The sequence below is a fragment of the Anas platyrhynchos genome, chromosome 1 (genome assembly GCF_047663525.1).
Source record: "Anas platyrhynchos isolate ZD024472 breed Pekin duck chromosome 1, IASCAAS_PekinDuck_T2T, whole genome shotgun sequence".
In the NCBI taxonomy this organism is placed as follows: Eukaryota; Metazoa; Chordata; class Aves; order Anseriformes; family Anatidae; genus Anas; species Anas platyrhynchos.
In genome coordinates this window covers 151,179,549-151,202,477 of record NC_092587.1, presented here as the reverse complement: position 1 = coordinate 151,202,477, position 22,929 = coordinate 151,179,549, and the positions used below count along the sequence as shown (strand labels likewise).

The following is a 22,929-nucleotide window of genomic DNA, read 5'->3' as shown; positions in this document are numbered from 1 at the left end:
CCCTGCTCCAGCAGGGCCACCCAGAGCAGTTTGCCTATGACCATGGCCAGGTGGCTTTTGAAGATCTCCAAGGAAAAGACCTCACAGCCTCTCAGGGCAACCTGTGCCAGTGCTCTGTCACCTGCACAGCACTGAAGTGCTGTCTGGTGCTCAGAGGGAGCCTCCTGTGTGCCAGTTTGTGCCCGTTGCCTTGTCTTGTGAACGGGCACCACTAAAAAGAGCCTGGCCCCATCTTCTTTGCCCCCTCCCTTCAGGTATTTATAGACATTGACGAGATCCCCCCTGAGCTTCCTCTTCTCCAGGCTGAGCTGATCTCTCAGCTTCTCCTAATAGAAGATACTTTTTTATTCCTCTATGCATGACTTTTCCAAAGAAATGTGTGTGGCCATTCCTGCCAATTTTCACTCGTTTTGAGTGCGCCTCCCTCCTTATAGCTTAGTTTTAAGCCACTTCCCAAACCACCCACTGGTGTGATGCAGCGCTGTGCTGTGTTTTAATGAGGTGTGGTGCTTCAGCTTGCTCAGGATGTTTTATTCAGGGTCACCCAGCCAGGTGCCAGCCCATGGCATGGCACAGGGTGAGGCTGCCAGCAGGTAGCCCTGGCACCCAGGCCCGGGCTTGCTGCCACTCAGCCCCAGGCCTCTGGGGATCACCCATCCTGTCCTCTCTGTAGTCCCTACAGACAACACCTCAGCCGTGCATGTTTCCCTGACAGCCTCTCAGCACTTATCCCAACAGCCATCTATCAAAGGACGTGGGGATACGCATACTTCAAATATTTACGGTGCCTGAGCTTTGAGACTGAGACAGTTCGTTCACATCTGCGCACGGGCCACTTTTAAAACATCAAAATAAACCATCTGGCTGCGCAACTGTTTCTAATTACTTCCCTGCTTAGACTGTAAACTTCGGGGTTTGGCACCGGCCTCCCTCCCATAGCGCTGCCCAAATCCCGCTCCCAGGCAGCTAATCAGCGCCACTGCGGCGCGGGGGGAGCAGCCCTGGAGCCGGGCTTGCCCAGCTCACAGCTCTCTGCACACCCGCCGGCTCTGTCTGTCTGTCCGTCCGTCCATCTGTCCACAGGAGGCAGTGGGAACGCAGCCCGGCACCATGTGTACACGGGGGCTGCCGGGGCTGACACTGCTGGTGGTGGCGGTCACCTCCCTGCCTGGCCTGCGCCCCGCCGCCCCTCCGTCCCTCAGGTAAGTGTGGCTACGAAGTGACCATGAGGGGGGCTGGCACCCTCCTGACAAATTGGGGTCAGGGTGTGGAGGGCATGTTAGAGGCGATCTGTGAGCTCTGCCCCCGCCTGGTGCCCTGTGGCACCCAGGGAAGGTGCTTGGGATTAAGGAGGGCATGGACTGGTGTCATAAGGGTGTCAGGGCTTTTTGTTGCCATGAGGTGTTTCCTGTCTGAGATGGAGATCTTTTGTGCAGTAAAGTGGGGAAAAGTTGGATGTTGATGGCTGCTTGTACCCAAGCTGCCAAATCCTGCTGCCTGCGTAGAGCGAGAGCCTAACCACAAATCCATGCGTGTTCCTGCGTCTTCATGTGTCAGCACAGCGGGGCGGTTTTCCCTTTGCTCTTTGCCTCCACCAGGGCCAGCACCTGTCTGTGCTTACAGCCAGCATCAATTTTGCTCCCAAGCATGTAACATGTAGTGTCTGAGAAGTACTAATCTGGATCCTCAGCATTCCCTAGCGCTGTGAACACCTGTCTTTGGCACCTGAAGCTGGCCAGTCCTTTGTTTTGTTTTCCTGTAATCCTGAACCTAATGAGGCAATGTTGATTTTCCTTGTGTATGTCCTGCAAGTCCTGATCTCCATTGCATGGAACAATCCAGGTCTCACCTCTGGATTCTCCTGAATTTATTAAAAACATAGCTACTAACTATACTTTTACATGGAAGTCAGTGATTACTTCTGGTTCTGTTTGGATGAAAGCATAGATCCTCTCTATCTGACAGACAGAAGACTGCAAAAGGATTACTTTTTCAAATATATTATAGTAGAATCAATCATAGGCTTGCTTTTTGGTATTCTGTATTCCAGTTACAGTGCCTAAATGTTTGGATGTATATGTCATTTTTAAAGCTTTTGGGATAATTCAAATCAAAATGTTTCATGGTAGATAATCTAACTCTATGTGTATATGCATATATACCAGATAGGTGTAATGAAAATGATGAGCCTGTTGCAGTTTAACATGGCAATTACAATACAACATAAGCATTCCTGCACATAACAACAAGATTTCTGATGAAAGGGAAGAAAATTGGGTGATTTGAGGCAAGTAGTAGTTTACAACCATAAACAAAGCTGTGGTGTTACAAACAGGGCTTTGGAGAACAGGTGAAGTCCTGACAGCGGGGTGGTTTCCCCCACAGCCCCTGGCTTTGACTACAGCTTCTCCTCTTTGCTGTCCTCCTCAGGAGCGCTTTGGGCAGTCCTGCTGCATGCCGCCTGTCCCGGGCCGAGGCAGAGCTCAGGTGCCGCGTCCCCGGGGGGCAGCTGTGCAGCGGCAGGGGCAGGTGCGACTGTGGAGTCTGCATCTGCCAAGTGACGGAGGCCGGCAAATACTATGGTCCGCTGTGCGAGTGCCATGACTGGGTGTGCGAGACCTATGATGGGAAGATCTGTGCAGGTAAGGAAGCCACTGGGGTGACTGACACTTTAGAAAATTATGAAAACATGTCATAACCAGAAATACGTTGGGAACACAGAATGAAGATACAGTAGAGACATAGCTATGAATGCATCCCTGGACCATAGGATCATAGAATCTCAGTATCATATCAGCTGGAAAAGACCTTCAGGATCATCAAGTACAACCATAATTTAGAATCTTTTTAACCACTAATTCAGATCTTTTTGACAGAGCTTCATAACAGAGGAAAGTGGGGAAACTCTGAATGGGGGGTTGTCGGCGCATCCAAGAAGATTAAAAGATATAAGTCAAAGGCACTGTCTCTGCAATGAAATGGGGCTTTACACATTTTTTTTAGCAGCAAGGGCAAAAGTAGAAGTATCATTGGTATGGAGACTCTGCAGACAGTGTTTAGAATCTAGTTTGGGATGTAATACTGCTTTTTTTTTTTTTTTTTTTTCATGTAATATTGCCACATTTGAACTGCTCACCTAATAATAGTGTGCAGTATCTACCAAGGCTTTAAACTATTGCTGAGCAATCGTTTTTGTCCTGTAATTTTTTACCTGAAGGCTTGCTCTAACAGTATCACACTATGGGTATATATATAAAATGCTTTTTCTCCAGTAGAGATAATGTTTTCAAACAGAGACTTAAAACAATGTAATTGTGTTGTGGTTTCTGAGATTTCCCCACTGACACTGTATTCTTTAATGGCAGATGAAATAACGTACATTTCTGGGACAGATTTTAGTCCCTGCCAGTTGCTGGGACGCGTCGCTTGGTTTGCATTTATACATTATCACTCTTTCATCTTTCCAGCTGTCTTTACTTAAGTTTCTGGTCTATTTCTGTCAGATTTTTGATATATATATTTTTTAAAGCAGCTTAGAATAGGATTTTAGAAAAGAACAGGGAGAAGAAATGCCATCACATTCCTCAGGGAATTCAGTCTGGAACTTGATGAAAGGGGCCACATGGACACTGCATTTCTAGTGTCCCTGCTTAAACAGCTTTACCAGATTCACATAAACGTGTCATTTTTCAAGCCAAAAACTGCAATTAGGTCAATGGGAATGTTACTGGAATTCTGCTAGCAAGAGGATAATACAAATGCATTCCAGGAGTGGGTTTGGCAAATTTTGTAGGAAAAAAAGAGCAACTTATTTTAGCAACAATGTAGCTAAGAATAAGTCCAATAATAACATGAGAAGATCAAGAATGGGATTATAAGAAAAATGTTTGTATTTGGCACCTATGACTTCAGAGTTTTATGGAGAAACTGATTTATAGACTGTCCAGTCAGCAATGTAAGCCCAGTTACATAACAAATATCATAGGACCACTGCTCATGTCAGTGCTTTGCTGTCCCAAAGGTGAATTTTCGGATCAGTGCTGTGATTTCAATATGCTTGGCATTGTTGCTGGGGGAGTTGTATGAAGTGAAACTGAAAGCTCCTCCAATTTTAATGCTGTACTGCAATCTCAACTGTTCTGTTCCTGTTAATGTCATGAGCAGTGGCTGAAACTTTTGTCAGTGCTTTGATGGAAAGGAGTGCTGACAGGATAAACAAAATCAAGAAATTTCTAACAATATTTAGCTTTTGTGTAGCACTTTACACATCAGTTTAAAGATGCAAATGTTAAGTGATTAAACGTGTTTTTAAAAAGCAGTTTTTGTAGTTGTCACCTTTTCTAGTTGGAGTATTGAAACAGCATTACCACTGAGATGTCAAATAATTAAAATTCACTTCTCTGCAGGGAAAGCAGTAAAAAAATTCAGTACAAAGTTATGGGGAGGGAAACAGCTGCTAAGGACTTAATTTTTTGTTAGTTCAGCTTATATTATTATTATTATTATTATTTTTTTTTTTTTTTTGTCACTGGTGTTGAAAGTCCATATGACTTTGTTGGAGTCCAGGGTTAACCTGCACTTCAGGAGAACAGATCACAGGTAACTTCTTCAGGGCTGAGAAGCAGAGTCTGGATCCAGCCAGTGGAAATCCTGCTTCCAGGCTGTGCTCGCCATCCTCTTACACATTTTCAGTCAGTTAGCTTTAGGATGGGTCCATATGGGAGAAGAGGATAATAGAAAAGATGGTCACATCTACTGGAACTGTCAGGAGGCTGGTCCTTATGTTGATGACTAACAACCTTTCATTCCCCCCAGAAAAAAACCCAAAGGCAAAGTTTCAGGAGTAGTGCCTTGTCATGTGGTTGGCATCAATAAACACTGATACTCAAAGACCAGCATGACTGCATTTATCTTCCTAACTATCCTGTAATTTTGTTGCATGGCACATCAGAGAAATGTTGTCAATATTTCAGTTTTAATATACCAATACTTGTGTGTATGCCAAGTATGGGGAATTTCACATTCTTGTCTTCATATTCTGAGAGCAAACTTTGCACTGGTACCACTATTACATTAATTCACCGTGTGAATCTACAACTCAAGCATCCCGACAAATCTTTTCTGTTACTGTATTACATCACTCTTGAACAAATTCAATATGTTTCAGCAGAAAGAAAAATTGTGTTGACAGTGACTGACCATGCACTGGACAGTATATTCTGATATTTCTTAATATTAGGCCATCAAGATGATTTCCTATGTATGACATTCCTTTGTATCTTTGATTTTTAGAGGCAAGGACTCAGTTATGAAATTATATTCCTTTTAGGTGAATAGCCAAAGTATCTTACTGAAGTTCTGTTCCTGTTTTATTTTTTGCTTCTCTTTTCTCTATTTTTAATTTGATATCTACTGTGCTATTTCATTGCTAGTCTCTCCTGATGATTGCAATAACAATAGCTGCCGAGTGGTACCACATGCGGAACTTCTGGACACTAATTGAATATTCCTCTAGAGAGCCACGATATTTGAGATGAATGTTGTTTCAAATGAGCCACTTTTCACCCCGACAGAATGATGGCTTTTTCAAGTGACTGATGTCTAATCACTGGTGATATTCATATTCTGAGTTGGACAGACAGAGTTGTCTGTGTCACTAATTCCAAGGACAGTTATCTTGGTGTTTCCCTGCCAATCAGTTCAGACATACTTTAATTTCCATCTCCCGTCCCAAGCTAAACAAAACACTCAGTTGCTCAGTATGCAGCTCATTATCTTCAACGCACTTTCTGGGTCTGATCTGCTTTCTGGACCACTTGTTGGAAACCCATATTCTAAGAGGGAAAGCCTGAAGATAAATGAGATGCCCATCTGTTTATCTGTTGCTTTCTCTTATCACAATGGAAAAGAAATTATGCTATGAGTAATGAAGAAAAGCAGATACAAATATCTCTCTCTGTCCTTTTACTCTCCCTTGCTTGACACTTTCCTGCTGTATTTCCCTTCCAAGATGTTTCCAGGTGCTTTGGAGGGGATAGTGATCAGTTTTTTCTTTTATCCCACTAAGATTGATAAAGCAGTAGGTGATTTTTCAAGGAGTTAGAAAAGAAGAAGAGAGAAACAAAGTGCTGGAGTCTTGAGTCATTGGGTAGTCTATCCTCCTCAGTGGACTTTCTGTCTGCCTTTTTGTCTGCCTGCTCATGGAATGCAGAGGAGAGAAAAGTCCCAATACTGTAATTTTCTTTGCAATGTTGGTGACATCTTTATTTTGTCATTTGCTGTTGGTTTTCAAGGAGACAAGAGTAGGAAGACTGCAAGACAATGAATCATAATCCCAAAGCATTTATGCTTCATTCAGGGCAGACAGTGTATTTGATGCTGTTTATTTTCAAATAGTAGTTTTAACCTTAGACAGTTTCATATTGCCTCAGGCTTTCTTAACATAAGCAGAGCCTGTGTTGTGTGCAAAGGAAAATGGAATGTGGCATGAATTCCCATCAAACAGCTGCTTGACACCTATTTTTCTTTGGTATTCAGAATAGAGGAAAATCAATTTTAATGGATTTTTTTTTAGTTAATCCTTTCTAATGTGCCTGTGATTAATGAAGATAGAAAAAGTAAACTAAGCATAGAGGCCTGTAGCCAACTGGAGTGGGAGCACTCTAGGTGTTCCTAGAGAACAGACCGTGGAAATTGCCAGCTGGAACATGACAGAGTATGATTTCACTGCTCATAGCTAGTGAGATCAAGGAGTAGGCACGACTCTGTGACAGCAGAAAGAAAGAGTGCAACGTAAAGGAAAGGATCCTCTTTGCTCATAACTAATTGAGCACCTCTGTTTTTCCATAGTTCTTAAAATTTGATAAACAACATTTTCCCCCTTCCAAACTGAAATACTTTTCACAACTACTGAATAATAGTAGCACCGCATGATTTACTGCCATAAGCAGTTGCTGTGGGAATTTCATTGTCTCTGCTCAGGCCAGTGGAAGATTTTTCTGACTCTTTCTCTGAAGCTCTAGTTGCTGTAAATGCTGTACCTATTTGAGGACTAGTTCAGTAATGTAATGGCAGTGTCAGTCGTAGCTTTTCACAGCCAGGAGTGCTATCATAGTTATGTGAAGGACAGAAAGATAACAGTGCAATTATTTTCCACTCTGTAAGGCTTCAGGATACAAGCTAAATTATGCAGAGAACACAAGTGAAAAATTAAATGGACAAGGAACAGATGTAGAAATACAAGATGGATCTGAATTAAAGTATTGCTGTAATATGGAGTTATGCATCTATGTAAGTTTATTGGATACATCTCTTGGAGATAAGTAGGAAATTGAGAATGGAATTTAAAGAACATTTTGAGCTGATGCTCTTTGCGGGAAAGCTGAATGGTGTTTTTAGGCAGAGCTGTCTCAGCTGAGTCGGAAGTTTTCAAGCAACTGTACCTTTGTATTCCTATTGAAGTGAGGTCTGAGATGCTGGTTTTTCATTCTTGCTTAAAATGGGAAGAAAAGCCATCTGTGACCTGCATTGATTGCTGATTGATTTAAGAGTGAAATTTTGAGAACAGGTCTAAGCCTTTTCTCTGTCAAGATTCAGCTGTGGCACATGTGATCACTTGGGACACAGCCTCCTAAAATGGCTAAAGTAACATCAGGACAGGAGGCTACCGTCAAAAACAGAGGTTACAATTCTTCTCTGAATTGATTTGCCACAGCCTGGGTTTCAGAAGTTGGCTTCAAGTGACATTTCTCTGAAGCAGGGGTTTGTAGGTGTGATAATAGCATATGCATTCAATTCAAAGCAGGCCCTCCAGATTCTAGTAGGAGTGAAATTGTGATAGTGCAGACTGCAGTGTGGGCTCGTCGCCTTGCTAAGTGCTTGTTGTCCTAGGCAGGCTTACAAAGCTCACTGTGTTATCCTGTTGGTACCTGAGGTAGGTAAAGTCAAGCAGCCTTGGATACACCTACAGCTGCTGTAGTTCCAAATGCAGCGTGAATATTAATGGCAGTGACAAGTGAGGCATGAGGAGGAAGCACAGACAGAGACACTGCGAGTGAGATTTCAAGAAGGGAGGCATTCTGAAAGTGTCTTAATAAAGGCTTTGTTGTTAAATGCCTAGCTATCATTTCAAGCACCTTCAGTGCCTTTCAAACTAAAGCACTTATATGCAGATATTACTCAAAGAAAATGTGTGCTAATTTAAAAAATAAAAGTGAGTACAATGGGTAGGAGGAAGGAGAGGCTTTTCACAGCCTGTAACAGGAGTGGAATGCAGCCCCTCAAGCTATCGCCAACAGCAAAGTGGGGATGACAGCAGCACCTCCTGCACCTTTCACCCTTCTTCAGGCTAGGTTGGCAAGCTTGTCTGTTGCAGAGAAAAAGCAAACCTTTGTGCAAGTTTTGACAATGTAAATAAGTGTTCTGAAGTGGGTTTGAATTTTTATGCTATTCATGGGATGATAAAGAACTTCAGTCCTTTCTTTATTTTAATTGGAAAGCATGCTCTTTATGACAAAACTGCTTTCACAGACTGAGCTCTTTTATGAACACTTGCGTTTCATTTTCACTAACAGAAAAGGTGGATGATAAATAATAAATGGTGCACTTAAGGTGACAGAAGTGATCTTACCTGCTTCAGCCTTGGATGGTTTCAGGAATTGTTCTTATGACAGCCTTTGTCAGATGAACTGACAGGATTGGTAAGATTTTTTCTGTTTATTTTAAGTTTTAGTGTTGATCGCTGGTACGGCAAGGGGCTTCAAACCCTCCATTGCTTCTGCTACTGGATGGTAGACTTTATAGTATAGGTGTTCCCAGTCAGTTTGTTCTGTCAGGGAACAGATTTCTGATTTAAAAAGTTTCCATAAGCCTTTTGGGAGGAAGGAACACTATGCTAGCTACATCCCAAGAATAAAAGCAATTTAGGCCTAAAAAGGCCTGGTGCTTGCTTGGCTTCCATGCCACGAAAGAGCCCAAAGTATATATTCAGTATCAGAATTTATCAATGTTTTAACTCAAGTGTATGGTGGAGGGAGACCTGTGTGGTACATCACAGCTGTATTGCTGCAGTCAAATTCCCTTCAGAGCTGGAAGGGCTGCAAAGAACAGGGCAAAAGTGAAGGAGCTGGGATTTGATTTTTTTTTGGCTTTTACTTTCTCTACAAAGATTTTTCTACTGAAAGATTTTTTCTAGGGGATTTATTTTTTTTTTTGGCCCAAACCATTTGCAATTTTTTCTCATAGTAATAACACTAGATTGAAGACACATATCCAGACCCAGAAGTGTACTTTCCTTCACTCCTGTTCCAAGCATGAAAGCATGAGTACATACTGAAAATAATGTTCTTTAAACAGTATTTTAAAAGGCTGTTTCAAAACTTCCTTTCCTAGTAAGGGAGGGGGGGTAGGGGTCCTTATATGCAGAGGTTTGGGAAGTGGTACATAGGGAGTGGGCTGAAACACCAACTCAAGCAGTTATATGATCACATTCTCATATGATGAAGAGTAAAGCTTCAGAAGAGTTAATTGCAGTTGCATTTGTCCTCTTTCATGAAAAAGCAGTTCCAAAATCTCCTAAAACATGCTTCACCTGTCTGTTCAATGGAGAAGCAGTAGTGATATAATCCAAGGTATTTTCTCATTGATGGCTTGACGAGTGGCAGCCGGAGTCTTCAGAGACATACCTGGGGCTTTTTATGGGGAAAGTGACTGGGAATGCCAACTCTGACATTGGTCTGGAACTCAGTGAACTGAGTAATAACTTTATGAGGTGGAAAATGTTGCAGCCAAGCACTATTGCCTTGGCAGCTGCATGTGGCAGCAGACGTTGCATCTGGAGCACCTGGTCACATCATTGTGTTCCTGGGGGCAAAGTTATTCCAGCAGTTTTTAAACTGGAAAGAATAGCAGCAATGAATGAGTTGTACAACTGCGGTCTGACTTTCAGTGATAAGTCTGAGACCTTCTGTTACAGAGTCATAGAAGTCAGTATTGCAAATGTACTTTGCTTTTTGTCTGTTGCTTTTGTAGTCAGGTAAATTCTGTGGAAAGCAGATAACCAGTAACAAATGCATTTAAAATCATAAAGTGGTCTTGAAGCACTTCAATGGAGTACTGCTGTAAGACTGGTACTTCCAGTGACCATCTTTTGAAATAATTTTGTTTTGTTCTCTTTCCAGTTTCACCCACAGATAGTCCTCATCGCAAACACAGCAAGTGTAATAAAGCACAACTCCCAGTTTGAGTTTAGGAACAGATCCAGCTGACAGCTATCACTGCAAGAAAATTGCCCATCAGCTCCAGAAAGGGTACTTCCTCTGGATGTGAATTGAGAATATAGGAGCAATTGCAACTGAATACAGCTTCTCTCCATTTATGTGGGTTCACATACAGTTTGCATTTGGGAAATCCTTTTTATTTAAAGTAGAGTGTCCAAGTTTCATTTTTACAATTGTCCTTTCTGATACATATATACATATATATATTAGTCTTGGCTGGCCCAGATCTTGCTTAACTTCATAAGCCTGGCATGCCTGGCATGCCCTGGAGAACTATTTGAGCTCTGTATTTCCTGCATCTGTTAATGAAAACCCATCTGAGAACTACCCCAAGCGAGGCACTCTGAGAAACTTGTTCCTTCACTAGCTCATGATACAGTGGACATTTCTTCCCTTTCCCCCAAATCTTTTTCTCATTCCCAGGCCCAGTTTGGGCTTTAGTGCATCATATTACATAGAGGGACTGGAGAATTTCCCACTGCCTTTTTTCACGAAGACTGCTTAATGAATTGAAGCATAGAAGAGAAATATAGGGGTATATCAGTATATCATTGGCATTGGTTTTAAACTGCTTTCCTTTTTTTTGTGTGGCCTCTGTTGAACAAAGAGACTTAACTGCAGCATAAATTTGTGTTTCACAGTAAAAAATAAGTGTACAAGCTCTTTTCAAGATTTATAATGCTTAATTTCCTTTAAGCTTTGTGTATGTGATGCACAAACACACACACAAAGAAATGATTGGAGATGGGATTGGCAAAATTACCAAACCTGAAACATACACTTTATTTGATTTAGAAGTGGATCCTGTCACTCCTCTCTACTATTTGGGTTAAAATATGTTTTAATAAAAGCAAATATAGCTTTTTTTTTTTTTTTTTTTCCTATCTAAACAGAAGCCTATGTTTTCTTCTGCCATAAGTCTAATGAAATCAATACAGTTATGTCAACAGAGAATTGGTCTCTAAACATTTCCTTCCTTTGTTTGACCAGAATCTCCAGTTAATAGCAGACAAATATCACAGCAGTACCGTACGGACCATGTCATTTACTTGCAAATGGTAATAGTAAAATAATAATAATGATGAAATCTCCAAAGTTAAGAATGATTTTAATCTCACCAACATTTTTACGTGATTTTTTTTTTTTTTTTAATTCTTCTGTGTATTGTACTGCTATAAGGAGTTACGTGTTACTCAGCGGTAGTTTGACAGGACGTTTACTGAAATATTTTGTGTCCAGACTTGGATTTAGCAGAAATGAGACTTTTGTATGAAAGCATTCTAATAAATGAAAACAATTATTTCAGAGTTAAACTCTGCTGTATTAATTAAGGAATCAGTTACAGTGACAGAACTATCCCAAGTTTTATTAAGTGGTTTGCTGATTTGGAAAGTCACAATAAGATTAAGATTTTGTAATTAGATGAAAAGGCTAAATGTCAATCCCCTTTCTCCTCACAATCTTAATGCTTTTGTATACGAGTTCTGTAGGGTTTTGTTTTGCAAATAAGCAAATTCCATTTTAATTTCAACTGTTAATTGCTTAAATGTGTATCTGCGACCCTTACATGAAGGTTAGAAGAATTTTTATTTACAGATAGTACCCAGAGAAGATAGTACGATTTCTCCATAGGCGGCTTCAAAGAGGGATATCACGTGGGAATTTTTTGAATTAAGTTCTTGTGGGATAGTATCTTGGAAGCTATATCTAAATAATACAGTAGGCAGAGTTTTAATTTTATTTCATGAGTCCCTAATAAATGTTCTCATAGTTAGAAGTTTTTAATATGAACTTATTCAACGTGGGTCTTCATTTACCAGTCTCTTTCCAAACAAGCATGTATTTCCTCTAGCCCTTCTGATGGGCTATTGTCCGCTGACTTTAAGGGTTTCGGGTGGTGTCTTGGTTTTTCCTCTACTTTCTGTACAAACAGTGATTGCTAACTGCAGTCTGAACATTTTGCCTATCTTTGATTGCCAAATTGTTTCTTCCTGCCACCACTCCCAGCTCTCCGAGTCTTTTATGCGCTTTGGGTGGTCTCTATCTGGCCCAATTCCTTGGCAGTGCTCTAAATTAGGTTTCCTAATCTATTCCTCTGGCTCATCAAAGAACAGTTTCTGTGAAGACCTGGGTGGACATTTGAGCCACTTTGGCTCTCTTTACAATTCCTTGTGGCTCTTTCTCAGCTCAGTGACCTCTACTGTCATGCCTGTGTCTTGGGACTGTGCTTTCCTGGAGAAGGTGTGCCTCAAAGGGGAGCTGAACTGCCTTGTGTATTCACAGACTTGTAGAAGTTAACCACAGTTGTATGAAATTAAATACTCTATGTTAGCTCATGCTTTATTCATGTAAGTGCTGTTCAGTTGTAGAAACTCCTGGTAGGAAATGATGCTAAACCACTGAATTCTTAAAATAGATTTAAATCATGTGTACACCACTGTCGTAATTTCTCCCAGCTTTCCCCCTTTTCCCTGCCTGGACCTGGTGGCCTAGCACACTGAAATTTTAGAATTTAGTCTAGTTACTCTAAATTACCTATGTATTACTTTTCTAATCCCCCAGAGAGGGCATTTCCTGCCCATAGTAAAAAAGCTTGTCTGAGGGAGACTGTGGGATCCCTGTCAAGAGGGGTGGTTCAAGAGCAGGCTGCACAAATATCTGTCAGGAGTGATAAGCACACACTCGTTTGTGCCTCCAGGCACGGAAGTGGACCAGATGATCGCTTCCAGAGGTCTCTTTGAGGCTGATTTTCTTTGATGCTGCTGTGAAGTCAGTTCTCTGGCCTGGTGCTCTGCTTTAGTGAGGAGGATCCGCGGTAGTATAATGAGAGTTTTAGTCATGTTATTATGTTTCTAAATTGCAATAATTTATTGAAAGGGATGCATAACCATTGTTTTTAATCCCTTAAGCCTATGAACTTTCATCTTTTGTAGTATTTATAGTACTTTACAAAAAACAGATGTCTGTTTCCAGTTTGTGTGACCACACTTTTAAATGACAACTACCAAGTCTCTAAGCAAGAACAATCCTGAGGACAAGGTTGTTTGTTTAAAGGGTAAACATTATTTTAACAGAGAGGCAGAAATTAATGAGAAGTAATTTATGAGATAGGTGGTGGATTGACTTCTGTAATGAGTTGGGAGTTATGGAAAAACTTTTTATCCAACTTTTGTAATTTGATGGTAATGAAGCACTGGAAGCATTAAACAGAAGCATTTCTATTTTTATTTTTTTTTATATATGCCTTGTTTAGCTAGATACATTCTTAGTTAACCACTGACTTTGTGGATAATTGGCAAAATGTACAGAACAGTTAGGGAAAGTGAATTGTTGCCATGCAGTCTACTGTAGGATAATGCATACCATGACCAAAATGATATTCTAGAAGCTCCTTATCCTTTTTGGACCCATTAAACAGCAAATAACTTAATTCCTACTTAAACAGGAACCACATCTGTTCTGTATTTTTCACTGGAAGTAAATATGTAAAAATGTTTTGTCAGATAATGAAAAAAGGGTAGCAAGTAGGATTACATTGCTAATAAAATTATAGACATAGACCATTTTTTTTTAAGTGCTGGTATGGGGATATGCATTCCTTATATTGTCTCTACACAAAATTATACCCCCCAAAATGCTCATTATATTTGGACAGCAATGAACTGCACCCAGTGATGATAGCTGAAAACAGTATCCAGATGGATGGCCCAGCAAAAGATATTGCATTATGGGGGTACAACACCTGTATCAACCTGATTTCTGTCATAACAGTGGGAATTTGGGAATTGTGCCTACCATGCCCTTTTTCACCTTAAAAGCACCCAGTTATACACAGAGTAATCTGAGCGCAGATCTGTATAAAGGTTTCTTCCTTCTTTCCCTCTGTTGGTCCTCCTGCATCGCCCAAGCGTGTGGTCTTCATCATGCTTCTTGTTCACATTTGTAGGAAGGAAGTGGGCAGTTCCACACCCCCACCTCAGTCTTCTCCTTTTCTCTTGCTTCCAAAAAACTGAAAACTTTGCTGCTTAACTTTTCCTTCAGCCCAGTGTCTGGGCTGAAGACAACTCTACACCCCTTTAGGCGAGCCCTCCATGGAGCTGTGTGTCCTTGCTGATATAATGGCATTTACTGTTTGTTGCTGCCGAGAATCAGTGGTTTCAGAAGTTGCTATAACAGAAATACCTGCAATTCTAGACCGTATATTCTACAAAAGCAAATAACTTTGTGGTATTTAAAAGTATTTTGTTTTAGGGTAGCCTCCAAAGAAAAGACAGTAGTTTAGAGGGTGGTGTTGCTCCATCTGTGCTGCACAACAGCATCGTCACCTCACAGGTGTAGTGATGAAGGCCAGAGTTAAAGAGTCACGTTGTGCCTTGGCATTATGGACAATCCCACCATACGCTCTGTTCTTTCCCCTTTTGCCCTGTCTTTCCTCCCTGTGTGAGTCACATAAATGGCTTTAAATGCCTTTCAGTGAGTCATATATTATTTCTGACAATTTTTTTTCTAATTCTGTCCCTCCTTTAATGTCACTATGTACAGAGGCTCTTTGCTACCTAAAAGCTACCATTTCATTTGGTCATCTACTTGATGCCTTTATAATATGCACTTGCTTTTCTTAAGCTTTCCTTTTTCTTTTTTTTTTTCTTTTTTTTTTTTTTTTCATAGCAATGTCAAAAACTCAATCTTTTGTTTATATTCTGAACTGTCAGTTTGAATTTTTAAATCCTTTTTCAAAAATGGATCAGACTGAGCATTACGCTGGCTGCATACCTCCTCACACCTTCTGGCAAGCATCAGCAGCCAAGAATTCCACTCTGTTGTGGCTTATTGCTTGGCTGAGAAAGAATCTAAATGCATGCAGGAAATTTAATGTGGTGGAAGTGAGAGGAAGAAAAGGTTTGAAGGTTGGAAACAAATGTTAAGAATTCATATACAAGCAGCAGCTGGAATGTATGAGAATACATGCAGTACAAAGTGTTCCTCAGAGCAGGAAAATGTAGGTCTGCCATAGCAGCCACAGTTTTTAAATACTGAACTAATATTGTGATGATAACATTGACCAAATTCCTAACCCAATGGTTTTATTCAGCCTGTAAGTGAAGGAGACAAAAGACCTTGTGCATGTGGAAGGGGAGACTACACTGGCAGATGCCAAAAATCAATAGGTAAATACTATCAGCTTTCCAGGCAAACGGCTAGGCAGGAAAATCCTGTTTTAGACACTTGGATAGACAAGACAGAACTCTGGAAAATATGTGGGAGAGATCCAAAAAAAGATGATTTGTTTGAATGCTGTGTTGAAACATATTGTATTGGCATTACAAGATATATTTTGGCATTAAAATGAAATGAGCAGGGAAATGAACATAGTTCAATGTCTTCACTTTTTTTTTTTTTTTTTCAGGGTAATCGCTTCTTCCAGAGTGGCGTTTCAATGCTAAAAGCACTTTAGCATGCTTTGTGACAATAAATGTACTGAGAAGTGCAATTTAAACAAAAAAAAAAGTTAGTTTTGTCCCCACCCAAAGTACTGAAATATGTAAAATAAGTGGTTAAAAACAATGCCTGCATCATGGCTTTTGAAACTGCTCGGTATGAAAATCAGAACATTGGTTCTGGTTCAAATGCAGTGATGCTACATGATGAATAGTGCATCACCATCTAAACTCCAAGAATCATGCTTCTAGGTGCTATAGAGAAACATCAGTGTAAACTCAGATTGAATTTTCCATGGTTTTGATAGGTAAACGTTAAAAACAAAGGCTCTTTGTATTTTAAATGGACTATCGGCATCCATAAAGCCTTTAGCACCATCTGTTCTGCTGTTCCTGTGTAGTTTCTCTGTTGGTAGAGTATGTATTTTGGCCAAAGGTGCTCTTTGATTTACCTGGCTTTCAAACATTTCCAAAGGTAATATAACAAGATTAGCTCTGCTGAGAGTTACTTGGTCTATAAATGTGTCTTGAAAAAACTTTTTTTCCCTTTCTATTTGCAAGGTGTTGTCCTAGTGATGTATTCAGATTTCAGTCAATTTTTTTCATCTACTTTCCAAACACCTAATGATAAGATACGTTACACAATGCTCTCTGAAGACAGAGTACTACATATCATTTATATCAGCCCAACTCTCAAATTCTGTTTTCTCTTAAACATGTTTCCATCTGTAGTTTAACATGGTTGAGACATTTGGTAAGTTTTGCTGTTTTGCACTAAGAGCCTAAAAGATGATTTACAAACATGGAGTAAGTAAATCCATAAAAAGTGATACAGAGCTGTGCAGTCTTCTGAGGTTTGTGGGCTTCTCTCTGTAAGTGTTTTAAACCAGTATTGTCATGAACTTTCAAGAGATATATTTTGATTCCTGAGTAATGAAATGTGGTCCTCATAATCCTATAAATAATTACAGAGTCAGTAAATTGACAGAAACATTGGTATTGGAACAAATAGTACAGAGAATGCCTAGAGGCAACTGTTCATCCTAGAGGATGAGCAGGAGGATTTCATCATAGAAGATGAAACAAGGAAGAAATGAATAGGCATAGGGTTACTATTAACTATTAGAAACAACATTCATTTCTCCTCATTACTTGCCTGCCAACAAAACATGCGGTGCTTGTAGAGGTTGTGGCGAAGTTAGAACATACAGAAGGGATTCAGGTGCAAGTAGCAGAGGTTGCATAGGCATATGTTTTTCTGGCAGCAGAAATGATAGGGTTAGGAAAATCGAACGTCAGGAGTATTAAGATCAGCTGTACTTAGAATTTTCAAGCTCTTCTTACCATTGCTATCAACTGTAGCTATCCTTGTGTCACAATTCTGATTCTGTTACATGCTTCTACTAGAGACAGACTCACCTTCATCATCAAAAGGGGAGTTTCAGTTATTGTTTCTGAAATTCAGCTGTACTCCCCACCAAAAATCCATCACATGTCACAATCAGTCAGTTTTTTTTCTCTGACTTTTGTGAAAAGTGCTAGTTATCTCAAGCAGAAGTTTTGACAGAAAAGAAATGAATACAGTCCTGATATAAACAGATGGTAATACATTTTTTTTGCATGTGTATACACCATCACAAAGTAAGGCTTGCCCAGTCTCAGTGCTCTTCCTTTTTACCATCATTTTCTAACAGCATTGGTTAAATTGTAAAACAGAAAGATTGGGCTGGTTTGCAGCCAGTCTTTTAGAACAGAATGACTTAGATTGGAAGGGACTTGTGGACCTCATCTGGCCCAGCCTCCTGTTAAATGCAGGGCCAGCTTCAAAGTAGGATCAGTTACTCAGTGTCATCAATGACATAAAGTCAAAATATATCTATGTGTCAAGCTAAAAAGACTCAAAAGAAGTACGGGTGAACTGCTGCTGAAATAGTGTTTAATTCATCTGACTCATTTAATAAAAATTAGCAACAGTTAAAAATAATTTTTGACATGAGGAGAGATGGGTTATGAAACCAAACCAATTTATTTTGCCATTTTCTATAATAAAAGTGTAATACTTTTATCCTGTGATCTGTTGTTTAAAGCTCTGTACTTCAAATCAGAGAAAAGCAACCCTTGCGATAAACAGATCCAGAAAATAATATTTTTGTCTTCAATTGTCTTTTAAGGAAGGGCTGATAATTAGGTAGTCCATTCTATCTCATTAGCACAGAGTCAGTCCATCTGCCCTAGATAACTTTCAGTTTTTCTTGTTTCTCTGACCTCTTAAGCCTCTATCAGACTTGGCATTTTCTATTGAATATAAATTAAATGTTTGGGTTGATTATTCCTGGGTTTCTCCATGAACTACGTGATGAACTGTTGAGCATTTCATGTTGGGAAACTGCAAGAAGGTGATACATGATACATGGTCCTCAGAAAGCAGAGGAATAGAGACTCACTTAGTCCTGCAATTGATCATTTTTTGAAGCTGTAGGACCTTAAGGGTTCGTCAGGCAAAAACAAAAACAAAAAACAAAAAACCCTGAAGGAACAAACATGAAAATTTCATCATTCAAATAAAAGAAAAGAAAACTCTTCACTCTATTAGCATCGGACCCAATCATAAAATTACTGTTTATCTCAGACTGTGTGTCTAGTAAGAGGCCATTAGTAATCAAAAGCAGTGACATGGTTCATCACAGCTGTATCAAGTTGTGTTGTCACTCATCACTGATGACTTAATGACTCCAACTCTCACAATTTCTGAGGACTTTGGCTGAAGATTTTTTCTAGCACTTGATTACAGTCTTGCAAAGCCTGTTGCTTTGACAGTACTTAAACCTGGGTTAAGAATTGGAAGGTCTTGTTGCCCTGTCTCAATTTGACTATGGGACAGGTTAATTTAATGCGTCTCATCCTCCCTTCTATAAATGAGATATAATGTTTATCATCCTTTCGTAAAAAAATATTTTAGATGGTAATGGAAGACATCCATGGAGCTGTTTGGTGTTAAAAATATCTACTACATTGATTCCAAATAGTCAGCCTGGGCTTGTCTGTTAAATCTGACATCAGGAATAAAACTACCAGCAAAAAGTTAAATAACAAACCCACCTTTGCTCTATTCATCCATCAGTGGGGAAGTAAACAGTTTGTCTATGATTGCCTGTCTCACTTTTCTATTACAGTCTATTTGTTCTTCCTACCCTGTAATTACTCCATTTGATCTGCTAAAATATCCTGTGATTCACATTCAAACTATTTTCAGAAACACCCTTTAATTCTGGCTTGATATTTCATTGTTCAGTAAATATGAAGAGATGCTTGAGATTTGCCTTATTATAAAGTTCTGGCTAGCCCTGTGAACTTACTGCTGTGTGATTCTAATTTGGCAGCAACTAAAACTGAACAAACTGAAAAATAAGCTAACTAACTAAATAAACTAAATGATTAATTAGAAAAAAAAAAAAAGTAAAGTAAAAAACTGAATAAACTGAAAACCAAGAAATGCAGGCAGCGACAGCAGGAGGCACAGGGTTGCCTCTTCCCTGGAACTAAGTAACTAAGTCAAGGCAGTCTTGCTTCAATGGGATACTCTTGCCTTTTCTGACATTGCCTCTTCATTATGAGTTCCAGCTTGATTTTTAACATTATTTTTTTTCTTGGTAACTTTTTAACTTTCTAAATTTTGCATTTCTATATTTTTGAACATTTTTCACTTTGCCTTTGGGTGCCTTGCACAAGAGGGAGAGTTAGGTCTCTGCCTCCTGTGGGCCAGATGCTAAAACCATGATGCTAAGACCAGCTAGGTTGTCAACAGGGGTGACCCAAGAGGATGGCTGATTGTTTGGCTGCATTGGAGGTGGTGAGCAAGCACAGGAACGCAGCCCACCTTGGGCTGTGGAAAAAAATGACTAGTTTTCTAGAAAGATGTAGTGCTTGTGTATGCCTGTGTTTTCCTGTTTGTACATTTGATGTGTTTATCTGATCAAAAAGTTTCACTCCTCCTCCTCAGAAAGAAGGTGATAAATGTGGAGCCCCACAGGCTTTCTGGATGTCTCCATGCCAGAGAGACGGTGTCTAGGCTTTGGTAAGCATATAAAAAGCCAGCAAGTTTTGGGGTAACCCATTCTTTTTGCCCTGCTAAGAAACAAGGAATACATATTATATATATATATATATATATATATATATATATATATATATATATATGTGATCCTTTATATATCAAAGAACAATAAGATCTCAGTGTGAGATTTTGTGTTCATTTTTTAATTCTGAGCCATGTATTTCCATTGGGAATTTAACAGCTTAATGGCTTTCCTTCCTTCCCCCCCACTTGCCTTTACCTTCGTATTCTTCTTATCCTTTCTCTAATATTTTTGGTATATAGTACTGCTAACCTTGCTTTAGCATTACTGAATATATTCTGTAATTTACTACTGGAGCTGACAGGTTGCTCCCAGGGATTTCTGTGTATGGGGTTTTGATTTAAAAATAGAGTAGTGAAAGGTTATAGGGAAAAAATATAGCAAGACCCTTGCCAAACAAAGTCATTACTTTTAGGACCATCTTTTAAGGTACCATTAAGGGTACCTTAACGTTCTTCCATATAAAGATTACAAAAAAATAAAATATAGAATACAGATATACATCAGTTGAGTAACACCACAGTATGTTTTCCCTAACTTTGATCAGGAAAATAAAAATTCTGTAGTGCTCCAGTACTCAAAAATCCTAATTGCTTTTAACAACAAAACAAACAAACAAACAAAAGAGAAAAAAAAATACTGATAATAGTTTCAGAAGAAACTATTCCCTTTAGGGAAGTCAACAATTTGCTTTACAGAATTATCACTACAGGCTTTTGAATGAACAGTAATGAAAATACATGCAGGTGTGAGCTGCTTATAGCACCTTTAGAAAATGTGTCAGACAGATAAGTATGAATAAACATTAACATTTTTAAAGGACTACATCAGCATTTAAAATTGTTTGGAAAAAGTCAACTTTCAATATGTTATGTGTTTTTCTAGTTTTTCTGCTTTATTTTAATAAACACTGACATTTGAAGAGTATTTTATTGTCCCAATGCTTTTGGTCTATTCTCCTGAAGCACACTTAAGTAAAAATTCTAACTCTGCCTGTTATCACTCACCTTGTTTTCTTAGAAAAGGATATTTTCCATCTTACCTGGTACCTGTTTTCTCACTTGTTTGAATATTACTCTTCTTACTGTGAGCATACTTGGCATTATTATGGCTAAGTTAATGCAAGGAATCATATATTATGTCTCTTTTCATTTGATTACTCAAACAAAGACTAATAGAAATGTTTCTAGCTTAGACTTTCACTTTTGCTTTTTTTTAAAAGCTATATTTATAATGCTTGTTATCTTATTGATTAAAAATTAATAGTTTTTAATAGTGGGTTCCTTCCTTTTATTTCCTTGGATAGCTCTGTAATCTAAAGTGAAATGTGATTCTGTTTAGAGAGGTTGCTCTAAAATAATATTCTGTACTGATTATTTTTCCATCAATATTAGATATCAATAGAAATTAATGGAAAAAGTAAACTTGATTGACAGTCTAATTAAAACAAATTTAAAGTACATTGTTAATAATACAAAATCTCAAATACAAAATGGATGGTAAGTACGAGAAAAATGAGCTTGGGGTCAAACAGTGCCTTGGGAGTGAGATAAATTTTAGGGCTTTTCACTGCTATCTATTATTCACTTTTTCACTCTTTTCCCTCATCCACTTCTTTCCCTTTAATTACAAGATACTAGTTCTTACAGAATGTAGTCAGGAGAGGAAAAGATGATAAATACTGAAAGACCTACAAGCTTAAACAGCTTTGATGTGTTAAATTATCTATTAAAACTAAATTAAAATACCTGAAGTAAAAAATTAAGCAGACAAATACTAGACATGCCTACAAATTAGGACATTTTTGATTTGTAAAGCCTTCTATGTAAAAATAAATAAATAAATAAATACATTCCTTGATACCAGGAAAAGTCCAAAAGGAAAGACAAGCAAGATCTACTCCTGTAGTGTTTTTTAGCCAGTATATATAGTGCATCTGTCACATTAATGCAGTCTAATGTACAAATAAAGAAAACACTACCACTGCTACCCCCACATCAGGAAAACGTGTGAAAAACAACAGAAACAATATAAATGGAACTGGTGGAATTCACAATTCAAAATGAACGTTCAGTAATGGAAAGGCTGAATAAAAGGACCAAGAATTAGGTAAATGGTAGAGGATGAAGACTGATTCAGTGAAGGAACTCAGATTTGTTTAACAGATCAAAATATTGTGTCTATGCTGTAGTATATTCATGCATTAAAACACATACACACAAAACAAACAAACAAACAAACAAACCCTTTCCCATCTAGATTAAGAGTTGACCACCGTTGAACACTGTAAAAAAATGCATATGTTTTTTGTTGGAGAAGGTGTCCCACAGCTCAAAAATTCCCTGCCTTTTGAAGAATTGAGAGGCTTTTCTTCCTTTCTTTCCTTCCACTCTTGTGGTTTAAATTGGCTCCAGGCATAGACTCCAGGTCTGAGATAGCAGTGCAGGCATCACCTCAGAATGGGCAGGGAGCTATCTGGGCCAAGAGTTCACAATTCCAGATCATGCCTGCATTGTCCTGTCTACCCTTAGCTAGATTTATTATTTGCAGTTGTTATCCTTGTCTTTTCAGTCTTGTAGCTGGAACACCTGACACGAGTTCTTGCTTCCTCACCTATGTTAAATGAGGCTGTCCTTCCATCTGCAGAGTCAGGCTCGAAGGTCCACATCACAAGGAATACCAACTGAAATAAACTGTCTGCAGAAATAACGGATTTTTTTTATGTTTCAATGTCTTAGGTAAGGTATATTTCAGGGCAAAGCAGTAGAATTTTACCAATCTGGATAAAAGACGAGTTCAAACCATCAGTGCGGGTGTGCCTTTCACATGCTGGTGTGCTAAGTTATCCTGGGGCAGGAGAACTAGCTCTTTAGTCAAGAGTAAGTCCCTGAGCTCAGTGTATGGGCAACGACATCTGGCCTCTGCAGTCCAGGCTTAATGGTTTCTACTGTAAATTTATGAACCTACTGAACCCACTCCTTTTACAAGGGGAAAGCAGCTTTACAGCATCAGTCTGGAGACAGCCAGAGTTGTTTATTTGCTACCATGGGATGCTGAAGTTTTGTGAGTCAATATTAG

At 39.2% G+C, this 22,929-nt stretch overlaps 1 protein-coding gene across 4 annotated transcripts in view; it reads left to right on the top strand.

The window, feature by feature from the left end:
- The first annotated feature begins 891 nt into the window (after positions 1 to 891).
- Positions 892 to 22,929, top strand: part of ITGBL1 (integrin subunit beta like 1) — a 145,569-nt gene continuing 123,531 nt past the window's right edge. For 2 of the 4 annotated variants that reach the window (XM_072032324.1, XM_005014884.6), the window contains exons 1-2: positions 896 to 1,202; positions 2,431 to 2,642. In XM_072032324.1, the coding sequence (XP_071888425.1) occupies positions 1,111 to 1,202; positions 2,431 to 2,642 (304 nt within the window). In that variant the 5' untranslated portion in view covers positions 896 to 1,110. Of the gene's footprint in view, positions 1,203 to 2,430; positions 2,643 to 22,929 lie in introns of all 4 variants that reach the window. The other 2 variants (XM_072032329.1, XM_038173430.2) reach the window with 2 other exon arrangements.